Raw genomic sequence first — 20,926 nt, 5'->3', positions numbered from 1 at the left:
CTGGCATTGGAGATTCTGAGTCAACACTTTTCAAACATTACTGTTGAGAACATAAAAATCCCATCAGCACTGTATATTAATATGAAGATTTAAATTGCACCAGATTCAAATAAAACTAAGATGGATTCCAGCATATTCTCATTAATTACAATTACATTAGGAATGGTTATTACCATACTCCATGGTTCAAGGTTCAGACTTATAATGCCTATAATTTCATTTTATAGGCAAACTATCTAACTTAAAGGTTTTGACTGGCAGCTTCACGAGGTCTATAGTAATATGATCACTGTACTATGGACTTTATTGGTCAATAAACATTAACATGAGACATTTTATTTGGTAAAATAATCTCTAATTGAAATGAACAGATTGACTGTTCCAATAGACCGCTAAATGTATCAGCAGAAATTCTCACAGCATGCCTTTGGTATTTGGGAGGTCACACTGTGTCTGCTTTGGCATTATGGAAAGGTGGTTGCTCGTGGTGTTGGTGGTATGTTGGACTCTGTGTACTGAGCAGTGGTTAGCAGTCAGAGGTTAAACAAGCATGGCATATCAGCGCAGTTAGAATAGTTACTCTGATCTTTTTAAAGTAAATGACTCAACTGCAAGAAAACTCTGATGACATCAGGAATATCACCACTGAGCTGACAATGGAAGGAAATGCGGTAAGGACTTTTACATAATCTAGTAGACATTTACACAATTTCCTTAGGGATTAATACAGTATTCTGATTGTGAGACTGTGTTAATATAAGATCATTGCTGCATTATTTTACTCTATTCAGTAACTATACACTGCTAAATGAACAGGTTAGATCTAGTACAGTAACTATTCTGATTGTCAACATGGACTTCTTTCATAGTAGCTTTACAACACTAGATAAAATGCAAATCGATGTCTTTTTATTTAGATCTACATGAATAAGTATGTAAAGGAAATGGATATGTGGGAATGAAATAAAATGCACACTTGGATCATAAGTGCTTGATGTAGAACTGTGACGTGCATGTTGTCATGGGCTCATAAATTGGAGCCATGTGGTGCTTGAAACCCATGCAATGCTTTGTATCAGTGAAAAATAGAAAAAGTTCTCAATAAAACAAGATTAGGTGAGAAGGCAGAACACTGAGTACACATCAGTTTGTTGATTTATTGCGGTTACAATTTGACAGATGTTTTTATACTGAAGATTGCCACTTCACTCATTTTAATCGTTATTATTACCAGTGACAGGGTAACAATTGTAGATATTGCACTTCAGACACATCAAATGAGTTTGCATTAAAGCTCTTTTTTTTTCTTCCCACACTTTGTATTGAAACTATACTATTTCTGTTATATAGCAAACCAAAAAATTCATTTTATTTCTGTATTTTCCACAGGATCTCAATAAGAAGAAAAGCTCCACAAAGGTTTGTTGCCAATTAATCTGTTCAGGAAAAAAAGCAAAACAATTATAAGAATAAACCCTTCATCACAAACTACAAAAATATAATAATAATCTTAAATAAAGCTTACCTCTGACAAAAATTTTAGCGGAACACTCTGCCTTGCCAAAAGAGTTAACTGCGACTACCTTATATTCCCCACTGTCCTTTGGCCGAACTCGGAGAATATACAGGGAGCAGACACCAAAAGAGTTGGTGATGTAGTAATTATTGTCTGAGTTGATGCAGATGTCGTTCAGGTACCAGGATACAGTTGGGGCGGGATATCCTCTAACGGCACATGTCATAAAGAGTTGGTAACCTTTAGGTGGTGTGTGGACTTTCAGAGGGACCAAGATAGATGGAGGTCTCTCAAAGGAGACCTCTGTGGAAATAATTCCATTTGAAGTTACTGGAACTTAAAGAGAAGGAGCGTTCAAAGTTAGTATTTAAAGTCAGATTTTAATAATGTCAATAAAGGTCCAAGAATATTTGCAAAATTCCTTCGTACTAATCACATTTCAAATAGCAGCATTATAACAGTTTTACATATCCAGTGCAACCCTGAACTTTTCTTGATATGTGGTAGAGCTCAATGTGAGAATACATATCCTGTCAGCTCCCTAATGCAGTCTGTGCCTGTTTGTCTGGGAAATGTCAGAGTGAGCGAATGTAAGAATAATAATAATCATCTGGAGAATCATCTGGAGACAACTTCTTCAGTGACGCTGAAGAAGTTGTCATAGTATGGCGTTCCACACATGATGCAACTAAACAAAGTCTTTATATTGTGTGCTAAATTTGAGAAAGGACAACATCATAACTGTGATGACTCTGCCCAGTCTGCCTGATGTGTGCTTTTGAGGTTGGCAGGGAATGAGGTAAGGTAGTTTCTGAGCAGGAGCGCAACTGTTGGCTAATTGTTTTAAAAGTGCATGGTAGCTATTGTTCTCTCTTGTCCCACCAGGTGAACATATGTTTTGCTTAAGTTTTATTTTGTTTTCTTTTTAAAGATGCAGGACTTTTTTTTTAAGTTTAGAAAAATGTATTTAATTAGATTAAACTCCTTTATCTATTAGGCTCAGGAAGCATAAGTATACATTGGGATACATTTCATTAAATATGCCATTCTTTTAAGAAAACTGACAAAACACATCACACAAACAAATCAGAATAATGCAATCATTAACCAAGACATAGCAATAAAGAGAATGATGAGATGATTTCTGTTTTAAAAATGTATATACTGTACTTTTAGTTTTTAATACAGTGTATTGTCCACTTTTAACTTGCAGTCTTTTATAATATGTTGGCCTGGGTTAGCCAGGCAGGTTTTAAATACACGAGGAAAACCTCAGAATCATTCTAACAGTTTGATTGTTCTTGATTGCTCAGATTATGGTACCTCTTACATTTTTATTATTAATGTAGGGTGTGCCTACAGTGATGACAATAGATTTTAAATGACACAAAATGTATTTCATGAAAATGTTTGTTTTCTGACAAATTAGCTGTTATGGTCACTGGAAAGCACCTAAATTATCAAACTAATGCACCCTATAGTTTAGTTCACCGTTATGGCATAATTAAAAAATAACTAACCCACCTTTATTGATGTTGGTGCCCCATGTAGGTGACGGAGATGGATCGGACAGTCCCATATCATTCTTGGCATAGATTCGAAAATGGTACTCTGTCCCAGGAAGGATGTTGCTAGCTGTGTATGTGTTAGTGAATAGACGGTCTGCTATAGTTTTCCAAACTCTGTTGAGGGAGTCATGTTGAGAAACCATGTAGTACAGGCGGTCATCAAGCTCCTGGTCTGGTGAGGGAGCCCATGATATCACTAGCTTTCCATGTACTGTTTGCTCTAGTTCCACAGGCCCTGGAACCTTGGGTTCATCTAGCAAAAAACAGAATAAGTTACAGAAAGTGGGATAATTATTTTGCTAATACTCTGGTTCAGTTCGGCAAATTGAATAACAATATAGTCTATTATATATTTCACAAAGTTCAGAAACTAGTAGTGATACAACCTGTTTTACATTAATCATAGGCTGATATCTATGTCCTTACCTGTGACTCTAAGGTCAATGTCAAATGAAGCCTCACCCACAGAGTTTTTGGCTTTAATAGTGTAGATGGCTGAATCTGAGCGCTTTGAATTGGGAATAACAAGCTGAGATGTTCCCTCTGTATTTATGATATTAATCCACGCAGATATTTTCTCGTCATCCTTCAGCCAAGTGATCTGAGGTGGAGGTTCAGCCTGAAGATATCAATATCAGATAAATTACCTTAAATTTGAGGCAAATCCTCCCTTGTCATCCTGTGGTGAACTTACAACTCAAAAAATATGACAAGGGAAGTAAATGCAGAAAATACTGGCATGACAGATTTAAGAGTTATTAAGGGATGAAAAAATACTTGGAAACCTGATTTTGGGTTCATTCATACCTCAAAGCAAATTTTGATACGAGCAGAATTTCCTGCTCTGACAACAATGAAGTCCTCTGGATCCTTAAAACAAGGTCTCACTGGATATAAAACACATAAAACATTCAAATTCATGCAGGAAAAAAAAGCACTGCTCTGGATAACTAAGGTAATCATTTATATTCACACTGAAGCATGTCAAGACTTACTGTTGGGATTCTTTGCACACACCATCGCAGATGGAGGGCTTGGATCTCCAGATCCTGACTCATTGATTGCTGTAACCCTGAACTCGTACTCTGAACCCTCAGTGATATCTTTGACTGCGTACTTTATGTCTGGAAAAATATGATTAATGTCAAGATAAAAGAGTCAATTTTCTTTAATGAAAGGTGCTAATTGTTCTTTAGGAGTAGAAATTATTTTTGTTTTACAAACCTTCAATAGGTTCATTAACTGCATTTAGGGGAATCCACTGATTTGTGTCCTTCTTCTGTTTCTCTACTTGGTACCCAATGATCGGCACTCCTTTATCATCCTCTGGAGGGGTCCAGGTCAAGTTGATACAGGTTTTTGAGGCACTTACCACTTTAGGAGCACCAGGAGGGCCGGCGAGTACTATAAAATAATGAGAAGTCTAATTAATTAAATACTCTCATCATTAATAATTAGGACATACTTAAATTAATCAAAGACATTTGCAAGCAGTTTCTCTTAAAGAGAGCATAAATTCCAGCCATGATAAAATGTTAGACTGCTATAGTAGCTGCAGTGATAAAGTATTTAACGCAATCACAAAAGCTACATGAAAGCATTTTCATTTGGATTTGCCGAGAAACACTAAACACGACTTCATTTTTCTACACTCACTCATTATGCCAGCCGTTATGCTTTCAGCTGTCTCCAGGGCATCACTAATACCCTCAGGGTTTTCTGCATAGATGCGATAGTTGTATTTCTTTCCATGTGTCACATTCCTGTCCCTGAAGGAGGTCTTGTCCGCTGAGACGTCTCCAAGTTTTGTCCACAGACTCTGTCCTGTCTGCTGCCGTTCTATAATGTAGTTGGTTACAGCAGAGCCGCCGTCGTCTTTGGGAGGATTCCATTTAATCTCAATTATTGATGAGGTAGTTTCAACCGTCTTCACTGGACCCTCTGGTGGACCGGGTCGATCTAGGTATCATGTTAAATTTTAAACATAAGTATGGGAGTTAACAAATATTAGAAAGTTTATTGATTTACCCTTTAGAAAATCTCATTTTCACATATATTTATCTTTGTTTCCATACCAAGCACAATAAGCTTAGATGTGGCCTCTATGGCTCCAAATGGGTTTTTCAGCTGGATCTTTATTTCCCCTGTGTCTATCCGCAGGCAGTCTCTGAACAACAGGCGGCTGTGATTGCGCTCCCTCACAATCTTAACTCCTCCTCCATCTTTCAGCTCAGTGCCATCCTTGAACCAGTTGACCTCCAAAGACTCCTGAGGAGGAAAGGGCATCTTGAAAGCAGCATTTTGTCCCGCTCTTACTATCACAGGTTTAGAGAACTTGTGAAGGTCATCTGGATCAAACTCAGGTACATCTATGAAACACAAAGCACAAGTCCATTTTAAAGATCTGTGACTGTTTTGCCATTTAATAGAAGTGTAACAGCGAGAGAAAGTATATTATACCTCCAACTGTAACCTTCCCTTGTGTGCTGTGTTCCCCTGATGTAAACTGATAAATTCCAGAGCTGTCATCACTGCAGCTTTTAATTCTTAGCTCATGAGAATTTCCATCTTTGGTTATGGTGATCCCAGCACCTGAGTTTAACTAAAAAGGAAATTAAAAAAGCAAAGGGAAAGTACCTGATATGGCAATTTTGTTAACACAATTTGTTATATAAAATTAGTTAATGATAGAAACATACTGTAGGTAGAGTTTTCTTGTTTTTCATAATACTGACTTATTCCAAATGCTATCTAAAATTGAAAAATATAGATTTAATAATACTTATTCATTGGCTTTACCTGCTTTCCATCTTTGAACCAGGTGCCATCACTGTCAATGTTCATCTTCACTTGCAATTCAGCTGATTTTCCTCGAAGGGCATAAATATTAGAAAGTCCAGAGGTAATTCCAGGCTCTAGGAAACATAAATGCATTTAGAATCCTCTTGACATTCTTTGTGATGAAGCTTTGTCTTTAAAAATGCATGCATATTGAATAAAAACAGAAAACATACAGTATTTAAACGTTTCGTTTTTATTAATTTCAGTAAATAGCTGTTCAAATAAAGGTGAGAACTTTCTAGATGTTTTGGAAGGTTTTTCTGTAATTCTTCAATAGTTTAACAAGTTTGTGAAACAAACAAGTGGCCACATCTGGGGATGGCTGCAGTTACTGGCTCTAAAGACAAGAAAGTCCCTATAGACTCCCAACTTAAAATCCACTTTAGGCCTGAGTCTGTATAAGTCTGTATAACACAGACTGAAAATCACCAGTGAACCCCTGGTAACCACCAGTTGTTAGGGAAAATGTGTATTCCCTGACCAGCTTGTGAATAGTTGCTGCTAGATGAAATCACTCACAAAAGGGCTGCTGTACCAGATACCTTTTTGGAAATACTTTGGTTGCTAACAGATTCCTACGGTTTCCTATTGTTTATAGTAACTGTCTGCAAACACTAATGCTAAATAATCAGCAAGCGGTACTGAAAAACTTGAAAAAGTGCAACAGAAACTATAAGAAATATATGACCAGTGTACTTGTCAACAAGGGTTCCTCCACCAAGTTCTAAGTTTTTTTTTGTTTTATCAAATACTTATTTCACTCAATGAGTTCCAGACCGAGGGCGATTGGAGGCCATTTTTCTTCCATTTCCTAATAATTGCACCAACAGTTGTCACATTCTTACCAAGCTTCTTGTTGATGGTCTCATGGCACATTCTAGCCTTTAGCAGGTTTTATTGATTCACTGATTGAGTTGTAAGGGATCAAATATTATTTCGCTCAATGACATGAAAATCAGTTTATAACTTTTATGTCATTCCTTTTGGCTTTTTGGTTTTTTTGTGTGGTTTTTTTTTTCCCCCCTGTGGATTTTTGGTTGATTTTCCGTCTAATTAAAATCTATCTGCATTAAAAAAGTAAGCAGGGTTTCGAATAAAACATACATTGATGTTAATGTGTTATTTTTTTACACTTCTGTTAAAGTCGTGCAAGCTACTATATAGATATTTTATTAGTCTTTCTATATTGTTAGTACTGTAGTCCTATTTCAGTTTTAAATATCTGGCATGCCTGCATATGCAAGTGGTTGATTTAGCATTTCACTACCACTGGTTTCCTCAGGTGAATGGCCTGATGGCAATAACAACAATAAGTGATTTAAACTTGTCTGTGGCAGCTTCTCGTTTTGATGTTTCACCTATGTGCGATCACAGACAGTATGACAATGCTATTATTATTATTCTGTGTTTGTTGATAATTTCAATGACTTGCAACTCAGTTTCAGTACTTTTATTTTGTCATAATAAAAATAATGATTTTACAACATCAAAAAAAGGTAAAGTCAGCTAAAATCTATCCTTGAAGAGGTAGTTACATAATGAACTGGTTACATTATGAAGTTCAGCCAAAATATTACTGTGACCTCACTAGCAGTTTTATATTTATATTTTGGCAAATGTTTACATAAATAATACTTTTAAATAGTTAGATGTAAGAAGGACTTTAGGTCTCAAAGTAATTTATAGGATCTTACCAGTGGTTGTTGCCTCCACAACTGGTGGATGTGAACCTGTGATTGTTGGTTCATTTACCACTCCTCATCAACCATAAAAAAACAAGTCAGAGGTTGATAGATTAACACATTATAATTACCCACATAATAACAAAAGTTGACTAACCACATAAACAACATAATATTCATATGAAAAGGTGCATGACACTTATCTAAAATGACATTTTCTCTCTTGGTTAATGTGGTTAATGTTCATTTAAAACCACTTCTGGGCATTCTTACTTGGTTTGGAAGCTGCAGATCCAGCCACAACTGGAGTGTCAGTGGGTGCAGCAGGTGGAGGTGCAGCCTCTTCAGAAGCTTTCATTTGCTCTTTTCTTTCCTCTTTCTCCTTTTCTAGTTTTGCTTGTTGCTCTTTGGCAATTTTCTGTAAATCCTGCCCAGATCCCCCTGCCCTTGTTGTTTTCCTTGCTGTCTTTTTACCCTTTTGTGCATCTTTATCAGCTGAATTGGGAAAGACAATTAGATTTGTGACAGTGTGCACTTAAAAAAATGTATTTTATGTCATGAACTCAATAATAGATTAAATTAATCTAATCTTTCAAAAAATATTGTCAGTTAATTATATCATATATTATAAAATAGCCTTTTGGTGGGAGATGATCTACCTTCAATGACAAGCCAAGCACTGCAAGATTTTATCCCTGCACAGGCACAATAAATTCCTTTATCTGCCACCATGCAGTCTTTAACCAGCAGCCTGTGAATGAGCTTGTCTTCTGAAACCTCAATGTCATATTTATCTCCCTGTTCCAGTGGCATATTTTTGCCAAACCACAAAATCTTGGCAAAGGGGTTTGACAAGACGCACTCAAATATGGCATCTTCTCTCTCTTTTGCCTTTACTTCCTGAATCTTCACCAAGAAATCCACCATGGGGACTAAAAAATAAGACATTTGTTTATTATACTACATTATACATGAATTTATTTCAACATCCTTCATTTTGTTGTGTCATGTGCAATTGTAAAAATGCTTACTTTTAAAATCAGTGGAAAACATATTGACATCCTCGACATCCAACTGGTACAGCCCGGCATCCTCTGGCATTAGGTCTCTCATGCTGAAAATGTACTTTTTTCCAATTTTCTTAAGGCTGTGCTTGAGCTTATCACCCAGTTCTTTTGTGTAAGGGATCATTTCACCATCCTGTGGAGTGTGTGTATATACATAGATTGTTATTTTCATATGTTTTTGTACTTGCATAGCACAATGTAGCTGCAAGACAATAGCAAAACAAAACAAAACAAAAGTCTTATTTGATTAAATATTGATAGCATTATAACAGGATTTCATCAAAAAAAGAAGAAGTAAAAACTCATTACCAAAGCTGCATATCTAATGTTTAAACATAAAAAATTAATTCAAAGGTTGTTATCTGGTATATATCATCTAATTATCTTGATGTATCTTTGCAAGCACTGGTCATATTATGGCTGTGGTATTTTGGGGTGGTCCTAGATAATGACTCTATTCATTGTTTTCTACTATTATGGTTTAGTAGCGTTACGACTTCATTCTATAACTTACCTTGTACAGGAATATAGAGCTGCTTTGTTCAATGAGGTCCATGTCTATCTCAAAGGATGCAGTGCCATCTGCATTGACCTGAATAGGTCTCAGATTAGAGAGGCTTTTGACGAACTGGGACAAAAACAGAGGAAGTAATAAAAGGAAAGCAAACAGACATTTTTTTGCAACTAAATAGCTTTATTTATTTTTTCAAGAATAAACTTATAAACAAATTTAAGCTTGTATAGTCAACATCAAGCCTCATAAAGGAAGTAAAAAAAAATCATGAACCGAATCACAGACCTGTGCTTGTTCTTCCTCCCTTTCTTTCTTCATTTCGTTTAATTTCTTGAGCATCCAACGATAGTCAGTTACCCCAAACTCTGCACAGATTCTCTCATAATCTTTCTTGTCAGCGCTAAGTAAAAGCTCCCAAAATTTTGGATCCATTTCTCCCTCTTTTTTCTCAGGTTGCTCAGATTTGGGATGAACCTTGCTGGAAATGGATATAGTAAACAATTTGTAAATCTAATATATGACGCATGGTGATCAGTAGACGACCTCAATCCTACCTTTTCCTTTTTAGAACAGTCTTAAAATCCCCTTCTATTGCATCAGCTGCTTGCTTTTGGGCTTTGTTTTTTTTAAAACCCACTAGAAAGTAAAAAAAGGATAATACATTATCAGCTATGTAGGAAAAAGTGAAATGACAGAAATAGCCTTAAGCGGAGAATTAACAAAGTATCAAATTTGGCAGAATCTGCATGCAGACTCAAATACGTGCAGATTTAATAACTCTATGATTGCTTTCATCACACTATCTCCATATCTATACAAAGCAATTAGTCCTTACCTTCAATCACATTTAAAACAACTGTGACCATGGCTTGTCCATATTCATTTGTGGCGAAGCATTTGTAGGTATCTGCTTGATCTGGGGCAACATTTGGCATCTGGACAGTAAAAGATATACTGAGTGTAATGGACCTAGATAATTAACAACCAAATGTGTTAAATTTCATTTTGATCTAATTTATCACAATTCGTGGTGTGGAAGTCAATAATGTGGTTATTATTGAAATTTGTATAACTGTACTTTTTGTAACAAATATTATTTACCTTTGATGTAATCAAATATCTTTGTCTTCTAGATTGTCTTTACATTATCTGCTTCTCCTTTATGTGAACATGTTGCTTTAGTTTTACTGTATCACTTGCCTCAAATGTATGCTCATTGGAAGGGGAATCGTATTTACTCTGGTACCGGGAAGTATCAGACACATCTCCGTTATTTCTGCTCCATGTTACAGTTGGTGTTGGGTCTCCAATGACAATAGCTTTAAAGAAAGCAAATTTCCCTGTAAAAAAAGAAAAGAAAAAGACAGGTCACTCCCTGGAGACAGTGAAGAGATCCAAATATATACGGTGACATTTAGTATGGATATTAAATTGAAATGGGTGAACAGTACCTGTTAATGCATTCACATTACAGAGGCAAAAAGATCATTTGTGTTATGCAGAGTAGATTTGGTAACATTGTCACTTCTGTAGATGTTTAGTCACGGTTTTGCAATTCTACTGACACAGGCTTCTTGCTTTTGAAAGGCAGAGACTTTTTCTTTGGGCAAATTGAATTGATCTAATCCATTTAGCAGAATCACATATTTCCTTGCGATGTTTTCCCCCTGAATATTAATGTTTAAAATTTTTTTTTTTTTTTTGCTATGAAACATACCCTCTTGGATGGTCAAAGCAATTGGCTTGCGGGTGAAGTCTGGATGGCTCTTTCCCTCTGGCAGCGTCTCGATAAACTGTGTAATCATCACTCCTGGGACCTTAGATTTTTTCTTGATCCCAACTGTCAAGAATTGGAAAATGAAATGTCAGTGGCAATACATGTGACACTTGGAGCAAGGAAAAGGATGAAAATCATAGCCGTAATTGTATTCACTGTCAAAATCTGTTTTTTTGTAAGCAAGCCCCCTTAAACCATTGCTGAAAACACATTCTATTACTTGATATTTTAAAATGTTAATGTTACTCACCTTATCACCACTCTGAGTTATATACTAAATGTAGCGTTTGCGTTTCAGTCAGATTTACCTCTTTTACATCTTCTGTATGAATCCATATTTAAAATTCAGCCTGAGAACAGATATTTAGTAATACATACATATTCACACAAATTACATGCGTATCAAGAAATTCATTGCATATGAGTTTTTGATGCCTTCATGAGCAGTAGGTAGATAAATGGCTAACATTTTTTTTCTGTTGCTTTCTTTACCTTCTTTACCACTGTAGTTCTCTGCAGCAGGAGCTCATAAGGCATATGTTAAGAAGAATGTACTGCATGGATCAGCATAGTAGTAACATTGGATTCGACTTAAAAGTTTAACTGACCCAAAAAACAAACAAGCAAGCAAACAACATAAATAAATTGACCTGCAGAATATTTAATGAATAGTTATGCTATATAACTATTTAAAAAAGTAGTAACAATATATAATCTGCACTGTAATGGTTACAGCACACATTTCCTATTCTATATTGCTACAGCTTATCAATGAACGTGTGCTTGCTTAAACCTGTAATATTGTCTGCCTGATGTATGGTATAGTCTTAGTAATAGGAGGAATGTAATAGACAATGTACATTCATGACTAGCAGATAAATTCAGAATTATGCAAATATACCTAATTTAATAATTTTCTCTCTAGAGTCATAGTACTTATTTAATTTGGTTAACACTTGCATGTTGCAGATTGATGTTAAAATTAGAATAATAAAGCAAAAATCATTCGTTTAAATTTGTACAGACAGTGTTTTGCTAGTCGAGTATTCTGTAGTGCTGTAGACAGTTATATGTAGTGCTCACCTTGGCCAGCGGCTGTCCCGTCTGTCGCTTTTGATTTTCTAATCATCTTGGGTCTTTTGATTCCTGAATGGATTCAGCAAGAATTGGGGAGAAAAGTTAATTTATTTAGGAAACATAACACAATATTTTCAGTGTACTAATTTATTAAAATAGCAGGAGCATTTTTTAGTTTTGTATTACTGGATTATTGAGTATTATTAAGTATTATTGAAAGAAATTGTTTAAAGATTCAGTTGAAACTGAGACTCAACAGTTATCTGGCACCGAACAGCTTAAGAGAGGCGTTGCGAGATGTGACCAACCTTTCATTAAATCATTATGTGCAGCAAAATTTGGCCATGTTTGAAAATGTTCCTCTTTAGAAACTACAAAATTGTGAGTTTTTTGTTTTATTTCTGGGGGACTGATTAGTTGAGGACAAATTCAAAACAAAGAAGGGTTAAAATGTAGAACCTGTTATGAGAGTTCTTAAGGGAAATACTGTGACTGGTGACAAATTCAGACTGACTACACGGCAAAAGACACAGAACATGGACATCTGTTTTTGCATGTCGTCTAACTCTTGCCCTATGCCAAGAGTAATTAAATTAAAGAAATCAACTTTTTAAGAATAGCTGAGGGGAAAAGCCCATATTTCTTACCTCACTTTATGATATTATTGTGCAAACTATTATTAATTTGTAGTTTTCTTCTTGTGTCGTTAAGATACAGCAAGCTGACGTGTTGTTTAAATGATTACATGCTTAGCAAATTCACATTTTTATGATCTTAAAGATCCATTCACAGCAGGGATCTCTACATGGCTTTCATTACCCACATGATTGCTATACTTAGAATGACAAATGTCACTTGACTAAAATAGACTGAACATTAATTTTAATGGATTCAGTGTTGCTGGGGCTTAAGCGGATTTGCAGAAATGTTAATATTTCATTAGAACATTAATGCATAATTGCAGGAATTAGATATTTTTATCAGTGCTGGTTTTAAGAAAGATGAGATTGTATGAAATGATACGAAAACTAACAAATTCTGTCAATAAATCCTTTTATAACCATCACTCTGGTTGAAATAAATGATAAGCTGATGTATTTATTTATTACTTTTATGGGGTTTTTTTTGTTTTTTTTTGCTTTTTTTTTTTTTTTTTGTTTCCATATGTTGAGAAACATCAGCTTGATAGATTTTATAATGACAGGAAGAGATGTGGGATTATATACTGTTTAGTATTGTATGCTGAGATTGTCAAAGCTGTCAGTCAAAACAAAGTCTGACAGGGAAAAGAAAATAAGAGAAAAAAGGAAAAGAAAAACTGTACATGACTATAGGTTTAAACATGAAAACATTGCTTGGATCTCTAATTTTATATACTGTAAAAAATATCATTTGACAGAGAAATGCTAATGTTCCCAAATGTTAAATGTTCCCTCTCTTGCTTTGAGTGGATGTGAGTCACAGTCGATGAAAATTTGTTTCCCAAAACTCAGTGTTTCCAGAGCACTTTAGTTCGACCCATTTCCTGTGTCCCAGGACCAGTTAAAAGTTCTGTGGGCTGCGTTGAACTTTATGTCCGAATGAAATAACCTGTTTGATGTGTCAGTGCACAATGCAGTACACAGTACAGAGCTAATGTTCTGAATCATTGATCTAACAGCAGGGAAGGGTGTAAGACGTCTGCAGCTGTTATGTCAAAATCCACCAAACTGTGTAAAGCTCTTTCACATATGTGTGAACAAGAAAAACTGTTTCTGAATGCCTGAGTAACTTGACTAATCATCATAATTTTTCAGTCTGTATAGCTCTACATTGTTGCTGATTAATTAGATACACTGACTTTATATTTCAGATGCGTGCGACATCTTTCATTCTCATGTATAGTATTTGCACAAACCTAGCACATCCCGGTATACACATGTGATATTCTAGGGTTTCAGCGCTTCATGGCTGTTGGAAGATGAGAAAACTGGACTGTCATATGATAGGTCACATGCCACATAAAACTGTGAACATCCCATCTTGCACATCTTAATATGCTTGTAAATCACTTGACAGGATAATGTCAAACTGAGGTGAAACGTTTTCAGTCTAGCAAATTAAATCACTATAGATTACCACATTTTCTATCTATGGGCACCAAACGGATAACCTTCATAATCAGTCCTTTTTAATTTTTGGTGCATTTACTAATATCGCCTTTGCTGATGTTAACTTGTCGATGTTAATGCCACCAGCTGCTTCTCTGACTGGAGATGAAATACAGTACGGGATAGTATACTCAGAGACTGAGAGCATCATAAAGATGATTAAAAGGGAGACACCGTGAGGGGCATGTTCACAAAGCATGTGGCTATCTACGGAGATGACGCTGATGCCAGTAGCTTAGAGTGCCAGGTTTGCTTAAATTGAATTATTCCAGAATTTCACCATAAACTATTTTGTATTTTTATGCAGCTCATTTATCTATTTAAATCTTCATTTAAAACTTTTAGGGGCCATAAATTGACAAGCTGATGGATGAAAAATTAATAGAGCAGATTAGAGTAACTATTCATGAAGAAAAATTAAAGTTAGGAGTTTTAAAAAAATAACATGCTCTCAAAAGGATGGTTCTTGGTTTTAGGTATGGCTGTGATATTTTTTTCTACGTGCACGGACATAGGGCAAAGTTATGAGTAGTAAGGATTTTTTGCCAACTGGCTACAATTATATACAAGATCTGGAAATCACATAAAGTTCATTTTATTTGAACTCACGTAAGCAGTTACGTTTGTATACTGACGTGCATTATTGTTGCATTTTCAAAATTTTTGAAAAACCTTTTGAAATGCATATTTAATGAAACATAGGAGCTGAGTAATTAGAAAACAACTTCACTGTACTTAAATAATGTGAATGATGGAAAATTAAACCACTTTCATGTGCACAACAAAGAATTTTTAAAAAGTCAGCTCAGTTGTGTTTATAGGCAAATACTTTGCACAGTTTATCACATGGATTTACTGTTATCTTTAAGATTTAATATGGCCCAGAACTGAGTGTTAAAAACTAGAGCCATGTCTTAATACTTAACACCTTCATCTAAGACTGGTGATGTATATAAGATGAATGATGAACTCACCACAGTACTCCTGTGATCCTGTTCAGTGGTGCTGCTTCCCTGGCTGATATTCGAGTGTTGCCTTCCTGGTCTACAAGCTATTAAATCCTTACAGGAATGCCAATGACTCTGCGACAAGCTCCCACGTTGTCAGACACAGTGCCTGCCAAGACAGGGGATTGCTTTTTTTGTTTTTGGCATAAATCACAACCTCTAGATAGGAAGACGGAAAGCCAAGGCTGCCTGCAAGCCTTGTGCTGAGATGACCATAACTGGGACTTCTTGTTGACAAATACATAAGCTTCCTCAGGACATTTACTGTGAATGACACACCTAAAAATGAATGAAATTATGATCACACATACCACTTTTACAAGACTTTACATTTTAAATTCTCCCTGTTTCAGTTCCTTTATTCTGTCTCTTTCACACATTGTTACAGATCATTTAGAAATACTCAACAAAGCAAGTGTGTACACTAGTGTTAAAGTCTTCAGCCACCCCCATTACTTTATACTTTGCTTAAAAAATGGGAAATACAACTGTGACCACTACATCCTTCATACTTGCAGCTGACAGCCTTATACCCTCTAGTATTTATTCTTCAGTATTTGAATGGGCTTAATTAGCCACATGACTTGGTAGTAATGCTCTGAGAGGACTATAGGTGAGCTTTCTTCTGGGATGGTTGAACTAAAAGGGCCAAATGATAACAAATATCCATGGAAAAACAATAATATATGCCAAACTATATTCTTTATATACGTTGCTGCAGAGGAAAGGTGCAAGCCACTGACAGATTTATTTCCTCATCTTTTGCCCCGAGAGCCTTCTAGTGGGCCCTGTGCTCTCTGTCTGGCACCATGGAGCCCGATTGGCATTTGCTATAGAATACCAGAACTGGCAGGTCCACCTCATACTGTTTACAGACATAAAAGGGTGTGGAGAAGCTGTTGAGAACATGCTGCCTGTAACATCATTCCGCATGACCTGTTTGAGAGTGGGTCAGTCATGGTCTGGGAAGTCATACTGTATCCTTTCAGGGATGCACAGACCTCTACAGATCTGGATTTTTGGGGTGTCTTTGATTTCAGACCCCCATAGATTGATCATTTTCAGTGCAGTAAATTATGTAGGATCTTTTCATTTCTAATACATTACCCATTCCATAATGGGGGGCGGGATTCCTGCGATGAAGGTGATTCCTTTTAATTGAGCAGTGTATTAACCTATAAGGACAGCTTTTCTGTTCTGCTGTCATTAAAATTTCTTCTTTTTCTTTTTTAATGAATCACCTTTGAAAGGGTGGGAAATCCTCTGAGGAATTAAAGTACTGCTCTTTCCAAAGCAACTTTTCTTGAGCACAGGACAGCAATCATTCCCACGAATTAAGACTGTATTATTTCCATTGTTTCTGTATTTACAGTAACAATGCAATTCTACATAGTTGAACTACACTGTTACCTCCAATTGATGTTATTATATACATCCAAAAGAATGTTTAATAGGGTAATTTTGTATTGACCAAGAATTGTAAAACTACTTTTAACACATCACAGAAAATTCAAAAATTTATTTACTTTATTAGTATAAATAGTGGCACGGTGGCACGGTGGTTAGCACTGTTGCCGCACAGCAAGAAGGTCCTGAGTTCAATTCCAACATCAGGCCTTTCTGTCTTTCTGTGTGGAGTTTGCATGTTCTCCCCGTGTCTGCGTGGGTTCCCTCCGGGTACTCTGGCTTCCTCCCACCGTCCAAAGACATGCAGCTTGTGGGGATAGGTTAATTGGATAATCCAAATTGCCACTAGGTGTGAATGTGCGAGTGAATGTGAGTATGAATGGTTGTCTGTCCCTATGTGTTAGCCCTGTGACAGACTGGCGACCTGTCCAGGGTGTACCCCGCCTCTCGCCCTATGACAGCTGGGATTGGCACCAGCACCCCCCGCGACCCTGAAAAGGATAAGCGGTAGCGAATGGATGGATGGAGTATAAATATCTTTTCTGTTTAACGCACTTACCACCTTGGGGCTGTTTGCTTACATGTTAGGAGTCATTCCGACTTATCTTCGTTGGCACTTTAGACCACTGCCCAGTTATTGTGGTACCATAATAACAGAGTTATGCTCAGTCTGAGCATGAACTTGTGTGTGTGTGTGTGTGTGTGTGTGTGTGTGTGTGTGTGTGTGTGTGTTCAAGATGTTTAATAAAAGTCGGATGTGTGACACAAGAACTATGAGGTTCTCAGACAGTGAAAGCTGATATGAGAGGCTTGATGGGCTTGGCGGCATTTATTGCAAAAGGTCACAAAAGTCAAAAGCTTCAAATTCTACCCTCCAAAACAGTGATGAAACAAGCTAAAATTGCACAAAGCAGTATAGTCTGAACTAAGGTAGTGTGTTATCTGTGTGTTACCATCACTTTTCAAAGGTTTTTCTCCCCTTTTCGTTTAAATGCATAATACGTCAGTATACTTAGTATATTAGAACTACAGTTAAATGGCTGAAAGATAAATCATTTATGGCATATATTTTTATGTTCTCAAATGAGTGCTCATTTTAGGTTGTTAAATTAAGGGTATGCTTTTGTTCCTTACTGCATTACTACAGAGAATTTCTATATTTCTATATACCATTGGTATGTGTTTATAGGTTTCCAAATGTCAAAGCCTAATACAGGAAACTCCTACTAATGATGTGTGCCACTAATAATAGGATACAGTGTGGCTACTGATAATGTTTGCATGTCTTAGCACTTTATAAAAGATGTATAGTTATTTCACAGTTGTACTTTGTCATTCACATGAAATTGTATCACTTATGACTTTCCCTAGAAACTTGCAACACCAGAGTAAAAGGTAAATTTGAAGCCAGGCATGTATTTTCACACAGTATACACAGGTTTGTAGGAAAACTGAATGTTTTTGCAGTAAACAGTGTTTAAAAAACACATCTAATGTTATTGGTGGTTTAAAATAGCATATCTATATTGTCTTTGTTTTAAAATCCCTTCCCAGACCCACTCACATGCTGGGCCATTTCACCTCAGGAAATCCCATGAGGGTGAGGCTAGGTTTCACAGTGGGTTCACCCGAAGCCTTGGTTGATTATGACCCACACCCGTTTTCACACCTTGGCTCGTGTGATTAGGTGGAGGATCAATAGGGGATCCATGCCCCCCTTGGGGGACACTCCCATAGGGCTTAAAAAAATCTGGGTCTCCACCATCTGCTCTTAGAGCTGAAGAAGCTTCTTGAATGAGAGGTGAGGTGTCTTGAAGAAAATTAAAGAAGTCCGGATGCTTTTCTTTCAAAGCTCTTTAGATTGTTTGTGGGGGTTTTCACACCACTTTTGTTCAAATGCAGCATTTTGCGATGTTCTAGACTTCAAGTTTCTCAAGCGTATTAAATGAAAGTATTAAAACAATCCTTATATTATAATTGTAGCACAATTATTATTTTTTTGCACAGTGAACTCTGAGCCAATGTTTAAACATGAAAATCTAAAAAAATAATATTGGTAAACTATATAAACTATAAAAGATAAAAGCCTGAAATATTTACTGATCTGTCTTACCATCAGAATGAATCAGAATCTTTAATTTGGAACAAATACATTGAAAAATGTCTAAATACTGATTAGATAAAATTTGAAAAAAAAAAAAAAACACAAAACAACTTCACATTGCAAAAAAAGTTTCATGATTGGAGATGGAATGACGCAGATCTTGAAAATAAAAGAAAACATTCACATATTGAACTAAATTGTTCAGAGTACTATCAGGACTACTAATATTTTTGTTTTGTAGTTGTAGTTTGTAGTGTGACAGTTGAATGAAAAATTGCATTTTCTTCATTTTTGTGTCTAAGAATTTCATGTTAAAAAGTATTTTACTTGCTTTATTTTACAATATTGTGTAATTCAACAAGATATCATTCAGAAGTTGACTTTTGCAACTTCAAGTTTTTGATTTATGTATCCTCAAATATGGGACTTTCAGTAGTGCTGATATAACCAATATTTAGACATTTTTGATACATTTGTCCGAAATTACAGATTCACATTGATGGTAAGAAAACACAGTAAAGATTCAAGCTATTATCTTTAATGCTTTTTGAGATATTCATGGTCAAGCATTGCCTTAGATTTCAGTGTGTGAAAAATGGGTCATTTATTTATTTGTATACTGGCTACGGATACTGACTACAGAAAGAAGCAATCATCACCCACCTCCTTTACATGGATGACATCAAGCTGTATCCCAATAGTGAACGAGACATCAATTCACTGAGCCAGACCACCAGGATATATACAGCAACGACATTGACATTTGAATTGGAGAAGTGTAGTCAGATGATAACGAAGAGAGGGAAGATAGTCAGAACTGAGGGGATTGAACTACCAGAAGGCAACATTGCAGACATAGAGGATAACTACAAGTACCAGGGGATCCCACAGGCAAATGGGAAGCATGAAGAGGCCGCTAGGAAAGCTTCAACCACCAAGTACCTGCAGAGGGTGAGGCAAGTCCTGAGAAGTGAACGGTAAGAACAAGATCCAGGCTATCAACACCTACACCCTGCCTGTGATTAGGTACCCTGCTGGGATAATAACCTGGCCAAAGGAGGAAATAGAAGCCACTGACATCAACACAAGGAAGCTCCTGACCATGCATGGAGGGTTTCACCAAGTCCAGCACCCTGATGCTGTACGCTTAGCGGAAGGAAGGAAGCCGCGGACTGGTGAGTGTCAATACCACATTCCAGGGTGAGACAACGAACATCCACGAGTACATCAGGAAGAAGGCCACGACTGACCGCATGCTCAGTGAATACCTCAAGCAGCAGAAACCCAAATAAGAGGAACAAGAGGAGGAACTATCATGGAAGGACAAGCCCTGGACGGTATGTTCCACTGGCAGATAGAGGAAGTGGCTGACATCCACAAATCCTACCAGTGGCTGGACAAAGCTGGACTGAAAGATGTCTGAGGCACTAATCATGGCAGCACAGGAACAAGCTTTGAACACAAGATCCATTGATACTGGTGTCCATCACACCAGGCAAGACCCCAGGTGTAAAGACGCCACACAGTTCCTATGTGCTGACATGGTAAGGGAACAGTCTTGTAGTGTCGTCTTCTTGGGATGCTCAGTTTATGGCCTATCTCTGACATTCCCCATTATTTGAAACTTGGCCTTCAATTTGGATGGCTGCATTCAAATTGAAGGCCAAGTTTCAAACTACATGAGCTTTTTTTCTTGCTCATGTAGTTTCCTTAGCATCCAGCAAAAATCAGTAGTTCAGAACAGATGCTCGTGTAATCTTTCTTGCCTGCACTCATCAACAGTTTGCAAAACTTGCCATTGATTTGTGGCTTTGTCTTTGTTTTCAATGTCAGCCATCCAAAAAGAGGAAAAAATGTCTTAGAAAATACAATTGTATCTAAAAACATAAACCTGTCAAACCAAAACAGAACAACATTTCACCTGCTGTTGTACCTGCATGGTTCTGTTCTGCATAACTGAAATTGAGGGCATTTGCATTGTTATGTAGCAGAAGACGTAGCACCATACTTACAAATGAATGTAGAAAGAAAAATAAGATTTAGATTATAGATACTTTTGGCAATGTGTTTGCATATTTAGAAGATTCAAATTGATTGTTCTCATGTAATGTCAACAATATGCTGTATCACACTGTATCTCAGGGAAAAAGCAATGTGAAAGCTGCTGTTCTCAATATATTTATGCTCAGTCTTCCTTCATTTATATGGTTCAATAG

General features: G+C 36.5%; 1 protein-coding gene across 1 annotated transcript; it reads right to left on the bottom strand.

The window, feature by feature from the left end:
• Positions 1–1,137: 1,137 nt before the first annotated feature.
• igfn1.4 (immunoglobulin like and fibronectin type III domain containing 1, tandem duplicate 4) lies at positions 1,138–15,212 on the bottom strand. Its single transcript, XM_005729758.1, has 23 exons — positions 15,167–15,212; positions 12,049–12,111; positions 10,906–11,028; positions 10,389–10,528; positions 10,024–10,123; positions 9,743–9,824; positions 9,474–9,666; positions 9,189–9,302; positions 8,639–8,807; positions 8,267–8,539; positions 7,881–8,102; positions 7,620–7,682; positions 5,884–5,999; positions 5,545–5,686; positions 5,160–5,453; positions 4,741–5,043; positions 4,309–4,488; positions 4,080–4,208; positions 3,892–3,971; positions 3,511–3,703; positions 3,041–3,337; positions 1,526–1,852; positions 1,138–1,436 (listed from the first exon to the last, which is right to left on the bottom strand). The coding sequence occupies exons 2-23, from the start codon at positions 12,092–12,094 to the stop codon at positions 1,432–1,434; spliced, it is 3,591 nt and encodes a 1,196-aa protein (XP_005729815.1). The 5' UTR covers positions 12,095–12,111; positions 15,167–15,212; the 3' UTR covers positions 1,138–1,431.
• Between the last annotated feature and the right edge of the window lie 5,714 nt (positions 15,213–20,926).

The sequence above is a fragment of the Pundamilia nyererei genome, unplaced genomic scaffold (genome assembly GCF_000239375.1).
Source record: "Pundamilia nyererei isolate P.nyererei 1_Seehausen unplaced genomic scaffold, PunNye1.0 scaffold00034, whole genome shotgun sequence".
Lineage (NCBI taxonomy): Eukaryota > Metazoa > Chordata > Actinopteri > Cichliformes > Cichlidae > Pundamilia > Pundamilia nyererei.
Note: the sequence above shows the minus strand (reverse complement) of the source record. Positions and strands in the feature narration are given on the sequence as shown.

Bases quoted from the DNA above. Each gene is read 5' to 3' on its own strand.
- igfn1.4 (XM_005729758.1), bottom strand. From the start codon at position 12,094: ATGATTAGAAAATCAAAAGCGACAGACGGGACAGCCGCTGGCCAAG. The intron at 8,540-8,638 runs GTAAGCATTTTT...CTTATTTTTTAG, and splicing joins GTTTTCCACTGATTTTAAAA to TCCCCATGGTGGATTTCTTG. The intron at 7,683-7,880 runs GTAAGAATGCCC...ATGGTTGATGAG, and splicing joins ATCTGCAGCTTCCAAACCAA to GAGTGGTAAATGAACCAACA.